This window comes from Chelonoidis abingdonii, chromosome 1 (assembly GCF_003597395.2).
Source record: "Chelonoidis abingdonii isolate Lonesome George chromosome 1, CheloAbing_2.0, whole genome shotgun sequence".
NCBI lineage: Eukaryota > Metazoa > Chordata > Testudines > Testudinidae > Chelonoidis > Chelonoidis abingdonii.
Window position 1 is genome coordinate 309377573 of NC_133769.1, and position 8633 is coordinate 309386205.

Sequence of the window (8633 nt, forward strand, 5' to 3'; positions counted from 1 at the left end):
GAACCCTAATCCGAGTTATCACTATCGAATTTAGCGCTACTCCTCTCGTTTGGGAGGAGTTCCGAAATCGATTTAAGGAGCCGTTTAACTCGATATCAATGACGACGTCGTGTGAACGGATACAGCGTTAAATCGGTATATCGGCCATTAAACCGATTTAAAGTCGCAGTGTAGACCTGGCCTATGATTATTTTATATACATATATGCAAATCTCATATCATACTGATCTGCAGCTATCTTCCCACAGTGAATCACTTGTCTGAGAGCATACACTTTCTCTGGATATTTCACAATGCTACGGATGTTAGAGACACCCTTTTTTTAAATCGCTCTGTTCAGACACCAAATACTTTACAAACGAACACATTCCTTTTTGTAATATATATTGTTAAAGAACCATGTAAATGCCAATAATGCCATAAATACACAAATAAGAATCGGCATTCGCTTGCTTTTATTCATTCATAGATTCATACAGTTTAGGGCCAGAAAGGACCATTATATCATCCAGTCTGAACTCCTGCATACCAAAGGCCATTAAGTTGCATTCAATTACCAACAACTGAGCCTAATTTACTTGTGTTTGACTAAAGTCTTAGTTGTGTTTGGTTAAAGCATAATTTCCAGAAAGGCATCTAATCTTAATTAGCAGTTATCAACAGATGGAGAATCCACCTCTTCCCTTGGTAATTTTTTCCAGTGCTTAATCATCTGCATTGTTAAAAATGTGTGTCACATATCCAATTTGAATGTGTCTGGCTTTCAGCTTCCAGTCACTGGTTCTTCCTATGCCTTTTTCTGCTAAAATAAAGGGCACTTTAGTACCCAGTAATTTTTTCCATGAATGTACTTATACACTAATCAAGTCACCTCTCAATCTTCTTTCTAATAAGCTAAATAAATTGAGCTCTAAGTCTCACATCATAAGGGATTTTCTCCAGCCCTCAAATCATTTTTGTGGCTCTTCTCGGTAATTCATTAGAGTCCACTCCATGCTTCCTGCGCTGATGTTGGTACCCCTGATGGAAACTAATCTCTTTCACTCCTCTGTGTCATGTGCTACTGCTTCCATACACTCTCTGGTGTTGAGATTAACTGTTCTGCCCTCCCTAAGGGTTCTTCTTCATGGTTTCTCTTGGGGGTACTCATTTCCTCACACCACTTGGTTTGCACTTGACAGTTTCATCTGGGAGTCCTTGTGCTGACATCTGGAATATATGACCCATGGAATACGAGCCGCATGCCAGAGGTTGCTGACCCCTGTTCTAAGCTAACACTTGTTTTGAACTTGTAACCATGGAAAAGCCCCTAGGTGGGATTTGAAGGACTGATCACCTGCAATAGCCCTTGCTGGAGTTAGGGAAATAGGGGAGATCCCACTTAAGTTATTAGAACGTGTGTAGGTTCTTATATTATTTTTAATATGTCTGCTCTGTAATTCTATCACCATAAGAATAAATATGCCTGTGTAGAAAGGGCTGTGTGGAAACAACACCTGTGGGCAATTACGCTGTTTATAGCTTCTGAGGAGAAAGCAAAGCAGGCCTGCTTAGGCAGTCTGTCTTGCTGGGAAACTCACAGTGAAGTCTGGAAAAATCTTGGTTAGGAGGGAGAGAGATGTGAGTCTCCAGCCAAGAGAGGTGATGGCTGAGGTGCTGGGAACCTAGGGGAACCTTGCTGGACCACAGGGGGGAAATACAAGTGCAGCTGCCCTGAACTGTGACAGGTGCTGCCTATGCTGATGAACTTTTCTACTTGCTTGATATTTTTGCCTTCCAATGTGATGTTACCGCTTGAGGTCTGAGTTCCAGAGACGTTTGTTTTAGCACAACTAATTCTGAGCAATGCTAGGTCTGCCGTTGCTGGCAGGTTGTGTGTCTTTGTATGTAACTTTTTTGAGGTGTCACTCAGTAGCACAATATCATCAACTAAGTCCAGGTCTTCTAAGCACTTGGCATCTACCCATTCTATTCCTGTGTTTGTCTTATTAATACACTTCTTCATTATGCAGCCTATGGAAATGCCAAACAACAGCAGAGATAAAATGCAGCCCTGTTTCACACCTGTATCCACACAGAACCACTCTGTTGTCTGGTTGTTCACCCTAACAGAAAGAACGAGGAATGCTTGTGGCACCTTAGAGTCTAACAAATTTATTTGGACCCAAGCTCTCATGGGCCAGAACCCACTTCATCAGATGCATGGACATTAAAAAACCAGTAGGAGAACACTTCAATCTCCCTGGTCACTCAATAACAGACCAGAAAGTGGCAATTCTTCAACAAAAAAACTTCAGAAACAGACTCCAACTTAAAACTGAAGAACTGGAATTAATTTGCAAACTGGACACCATCAGATTAGGCCTGAATAAAGCCTGGGAGTGGTTGGTTCATTACAAAACCTAAACTTAATTTGCCGAATACTGATTTCCCCCTACTGTTACTCACACCTTCCTGTCAACTGTCTGAAATGGGCCACTCTCATTACCACTTCAAAAGTTATTTTTCCTCCCTTGGTATCCTGCTGTGAATTGAATTGTCTCATTAGACTGACCTCAGACTTGGTAAGGCAAATCATATCTTTTCATGTATTTATATCTGCTCCTGTATTTTCTACTCCATGCATCTTATGAAGTGGGTTTCAGCCCACGAAAGCTTATGCCCAAATAAATTTGTTAGTCTCCAAGGTGCCACAAGGACTCTTCGTTGTTTTTGCTGATACAGACTAACACAGCTACCACTCTGAAACCTAACAGAGCACTTCTCATCTCTGTATATGGCCTTGATGATGCTGACTATGATTAGTCTGTGAACAAAAGTATTGCCAAGCTTGAAATGAACAAAGGTATTGTCAATGTTAGGCCTCAAACGTCAGCTTAGCATAGGTAAAAAGGGCACACTTTGTAGAATATGCTGCAACCAGATAACAATCTGTGCTGACTCCTATGTGGTAAAATAATATATAAAGTAACTGGCTACAAAGAGATAAGTAAGCCTAAATTATACAGTCTCAACACATTGAATATTTGGCCTACCCTAATTGGCTGGTCTGTTTTAAAACACAGCCAACAGATCAGATAAAAAGTACGAAGACACAGGATTGTGTGTGTGTTTCGGTCATAAGGGAAATCTGACCCACACCCCTTGAACCGAAGGGACATGCACTTCTCCACTGTCCGTACCTGGCCGGGTGGAAAACGGCCAACTAAAGGGTAAAGGATTTTCGGACGAATGCAGGGTAAGTTTATGGAGTAAAGAAGTCTGGTTGCTCAAGCTGATTTGATCTCAAGTCTGTATCAATACTATAATGTTAAGAATAGTAGTAAGTAGCTGATGAATAACAACTTTACATGTACTTGTGCTTGTCTTCCGCATAACTTGCCATTTATATGAATTCTTATTCAGCATTGGTCTTTATTCTTGCTTTTCCTATTTGGTCTGTGTTGCTAATAGGGGCTGCGGAAAGCAGCCTGGGCAAAGGATGTGCTGGCCGCGGCTTCCTGCCGCCCCCAGTGGCCTGGGATGACGAACCGCAGCCAATGAGAGCCACGATCGGCTGAACCTGCCAATGCAGCAGGTAAACAAACTGGCCCAGCCTGCTGAGCCGCGTGCCAGAGGTTGCCGACCCCTGCTCTAAAGTCATTAAAAACCTTTTCTGAGGAATAATCAGTAGTTTTATTTTTTCTTATACGGGCACTACACAACCTCATTACATCTGTGTTGGGTGGTGGGACGTAATGATCACCCAGGCCCCAATTAAGGTCCTGACATGTGCCTCCTTCTTCCTTTATCTCCGCACTGACAACTTTAGCTGGGATTCCATTGGACTAAAGATTATTCCACAAACATATGTCTGTGCAGGCTGTCAAATGTCTTTTGAAAAGCTTCTCTGTACCCTCTCTAACTTTTAAATATCCTTTTAAAAATGTAGACACCAGAACTGTAGGCACTAGTTTACTATCGGTCTCACCAATACCATATATAGAGGTAAAAATCACTTCTCCACTCCTCCTCACTCCTTTGTTTCCATATTCATAGATGGCATTAGCTCTTTTTGCCACAGCATTACACTAGGAGCTCATGTTGAATCACTTGTCCACTATGATCCCTACAATACAGCATGCAGTCCCCCCATCTGTAGGTATGGCCTGAATTCCTTGTTCCTAGATAAATAACTTTGCACTTGCCTATAGTTAGGGCCTTACCAAATTCACAATCCATTCTGGTCAATTTCATGGTCATAGGATTTTAAAAATCATAAATTTCATGAATTCACCTTTTTACCTCTGAAATTTCATGGTGTTGTAATTCTAGGGTCCTGACCCAAAAAGGAGTTGTGGCGAGATCGCAAGGTTATTGTTACGGGGGTTGTGGTACTGCTACCCTTCCTTCTGCGCTGCTGCAGGTGGCAGCACTACCTTTAGAGCTGGGCAGCTGGAAAGTGGCAGCTGCTGACTGAGAGCCCAGCTCTGGAGGCAGTGCCCTGCCAGCAACAGCGAAGAAGTAAGAATGGCATGATATAGTATTGCCACTCTTACTTTTGCGCTGCTGCCTGCAGAGCTGGGCCATCAGTCAGCAGCCGCCACTGGCCAGCCACCCAGCTCTGAAGGCAGCAGCACAGAAGTAAGGATGGCATGGTATGGTATTGCCACCCTTACCTCTGCACTGTTGCCTGCAGGGCTGGGCCCTCAGTCAGCAGCCACCACTCTCCAGCTGCTCAGCTCTGAAGGCAGTGCAGAAGTAAAGGTGGCAATATCATGACTCCCCTAAAATAACCTTGTGAGCCCCACAACTCTCTTTTGAGTCATGACCTCCAATTTGAGAAATGCAGGTCTCTCCCATGAAATTTGTGTAGTATGGGGGGAAAAAGCACACAAAAGACCAGATTTCATGGTCCGTGAAGCATTTTTCATGTCCATGAATTTGGTAAAGCCCTAGCTATATTAAATGTATTTTGTTTGAATAGGCCCAGCTAGCCAAGCAATTCACAACATTCCATATGACCACCTTGTGTTCATGCTCATTTATCATTTCACCCAATCTTTGTTATCATCCACAAATTTTATATTTACTTCCAGATCACTGGTAAAAAAAACTGAGTAGCTGTGAGCTTAGTACCGACCCCAAAGAAACCGCACTAGGGAGGCTCCTGTTCAGTGATGATTCCCCCATTGACAACTCCTTTTTTTTTTTTTGAGACCTGTCAGTTAGCCAGTTCTTAACCCATTTAGTGTTTGCTTTATTGACATTGTCTAATGCTAATTTTTTAATCAAAACGTCATATGGTATTAACTTAAAAGCCTGACCAAAAAATCTAAGTATATTATCTCTCCGCACTTTACTTAATCAAAGTTGTAATCTCATCAAAGAATGAAATTAGCTTTTTCTGATAGGCCTATTTTCCCCTAAAACCATGTTGACTGCCCCTAATTATAGTTCCATCCTTCAGTTCTTTATTAACTGAATTCTGTATCAGCTTTTCCATTATTCTAACTATACTTACCCAGGTCATCCCATTTGCCCTGTTTGAATATTGGCCCAACATTAACATTTTTCCAGTCCTGGGGAATTTCCTCAGAATTCCAAGAGTTATTAAAAATGAATAATAGCAGACCAGAGATCTCCTCAGTCACCTTTTTTAGGACTCCTGGGTGGAAATTATCCAGATCTGCTGATTTGAAAAGATTTATCTCTAATGTCGGCCTTGGTTACTAATGGACTACAAATACTTCATCTCATGTGAAACAAAATTGTTGTCTGCTAAGATGTGGATAGTGCACTTTATTTCTTCCTGAAATGCAGCCAGTCAAAAATCTAAACAGTAATATGGTGGAAAACTACTACTGGTGCTAAACTCCTGAGAGTTGAGCAAAGTAGATTTCTGTGTATAATCTAACCTAACACAAGTTACACGTGCACATCTATACACTTATGCTGGGTGATGCCAATAAAAATGTTTGAAACCTTTTTTTGCAAAAAGAAAAACAACATCAATACACTATGTTAGCTGTCATTGAAATTAATTTTTAAAACTGAGTCTTGACTGTATCAATTTTTAAAGAGTTCTGCGGTTTTTGTGCCAATAGTAATTTTTTTTTTTTTTTTACATTACTGCTTTAGTAGAACCACCTACCACAGTACCACTACTAACAGTTCTGAGCCCTTTCCTCTTTTCCCCATCTCCTTACCTCCCTGTCTGCATTTTCTAATTGCTAGATAGTCCTCTTGCCCAAGTAATCCCAAAACAAATCCAGGTATCAAATTTAAAATTAAGTACTAAAACACTGTATTACACATAACAGTATTTATTAAGGGGACACAATTTTAAATAGTTCAGCAAATAACTTAAGCACATTCTTTAGTCCATCCCTATTCAATAAAACACTTCAGCATGTGCCTTTAAGTCCCATTCCTATTTTATGCATTTGCTTAAGTTACACTGACTACAATGTACATGTAACACTGCATGACTTCACTAGAATTTGACCACACATGCTTAAAATTATGTATATGCGTCAATGCTTTGCAAGTCCTAAATGAATATATTAAAAATAAAAAAGTTGCCACATGTATATAACACAAGAAACCAGTGCTGGATTTCCAGGACTGGTTTCTCAAATCCCACTCAGGCAGGGTGTAAGAATACTGTGCTGGTAGGACACTCTGCTCCTGTGGCCACTTCTAAGAAGTGAAGGGATTGGCTCCAGAATGAGCCTAATCCAACCTCCACTGGTCAATATAGGTCAGCATAAGGCAAGAACACAAGGAAATAGGAAGCATCCTCACATCGCTGGAGAAAATAATTCCTTTCTTGAGCAGAGATAAAACCCTGACTCTGAAAACAGCTACACATATAATGACAACAAGCAGAATGCAAATCTGAAAAACTAGACTCACTGTGGGGTCATTTGTCTCCCGAAGCTTGTGTGTTAATGATAACAACTGTTCCACCGCAACCGTGGGCACATTTGGAATCTGTTTGCAAGACCAAAATAGTATTTGATATATATTTCCTGTTTATGTGTGAATATGTAATTTATATAGACACACACGTATGCAACTACATAAACACAGCCTGCATATATGTAGTATATATACACATTTATTTCAAATAACCAAAAAGGAATAATTGTGTCACAAAATATAAGAATATATGGCAGGGGTGGCCAACCTGTGGCTCTTCAGAAGTTCATATGTGGCTCCTCATATAGGCACCGACTCCGGGGCTGGAGCTACAGGTGCCAACTTTCCAGTATGCTTGGGGTGCTCACTACTCAACCCCTGCTTCCACTCCACTCCTTATTGTCCCCTCCCTTGAGCCTATTCCCTTCCCCCCAGAGCCTCCTGCACATCACAAAACAGCTCATCGGGAGATGCGGGGAGGGACGGGGAAGCGCTGATCGGCGGGACTGCCCATTGGCAGGAGGCACTTGAAGCCAGGGGCGGGGGGAGCTAATGGAGGATTGCTGACATATTACTGTGGCTCTATGGCAATGTACATTGGTAAATTCTGGCTCCTTCTCAGACTCAGGTTGGCCATCCCTGATACACGGTAATAGAAAACTACCAAGATGAATTTATACTAATTACAGAAGAAGATACTCGACTTCAAAATCAAGGAGTCACTTATGCTTTGTGAAAGGATTTCACATCATATAAGAAAAGAGAGTATTTACTGGGGAGAGGGATAGCTCAGTGGTTTGAACATTAGCCTGCTAAACCCAGGGTTGTGAGCTCAATCCTAGAGGGGTCCATTTAGGAAACTGGGGTTTAAAAAAAACAAAACAACAACAACTATCTAGGGATTTGTCCTGCTTTCAGCAGCGAGTTGGACAAGATGATCTCCTGAGGTCCCTTCCAACCTTAATATTCTACAATTGTATATTAAAACATTCCAGTGCATAATCATATTCACCATTTTAAATAGAAACCAATATTAATAACTGGCCAAAGCATTGCAAGTGCTTACCATTTCTTTAATAACTTGAATTTCTTCATTCCTGGTAAAGGACTTAACATTATGGAACAGAAACAGAGTTAGAAACTCTGGGCCCAACCACTGCTTTGTGCTACTTCCTATGACAGGAGGCTCTGCCAGGGCAACTATTCTGAATGAGGAATGGATTGGAAAGATGGACCTGCAAGAAAATACTTTTTTTAAATGCATTACCTGGTCGAAGCAGCAAGTAACAAATCTGAACTTACAAACTCCACCTGAGGTACAATCAATCAATCAATCAATCAAGTGAATTATTGTATTAAGCTACAGCCACAATTTCTATTCAGGACATTCGCAATGCAACATAATAAAAATCAAAACTGACAAAAATTGCATAACGTAACTAGCAATGTAAAAAACTAAATATATCTCTCATAAATTGTAATGCCTACAACTTACCTAAGTTTTGGCTTCATCTACAGCATTACCTGCATGCTTCAAGTTAAGCAAACAGCAGTAACTATGCTACCGTTTACTCTTTTGTATGTATGAAATACACAAAATTTACAGATATGATGGTTTTGAAACGTTCTCCAAGAGCATCACCCAAAACAGTATTACTAAAAGGCAGATTTTGGAGACATCAATATCTTTTGAAGCATCAACAATGGGTAACTTCTTCTACTCAGAGGGG

At 40.9% G+C, this 8633-nt stretch overlaps 1 protein-coding gene across 1 annotated transcript in view; it reads right to left on the reverse strand.

The window, feature by feature from the left end:
- Positions 1 to 8633, reverse strand: part of VWA8 (von Willebrand factor A domain containing 8) — a 279054-nt gene that overhangs the window by 164359 nt on the left and 106062 nt on the right. The window contains exons 15-16 of the mRNA XM_075065283.1: positions 7970 to 8138; positions 6898 to 6975 (exon numbers count right to left, since the gene is read on the reverse strand). Coding sequence (XP_074921384.1) covers positions 6898 to 6975; positions 7970 to 8138 — 247 coding nt within the window. The remainder of the gene's footprint in view (positions 1 to 6897; positions 6976 to 7969; positions 8139 to 8633) is intronic.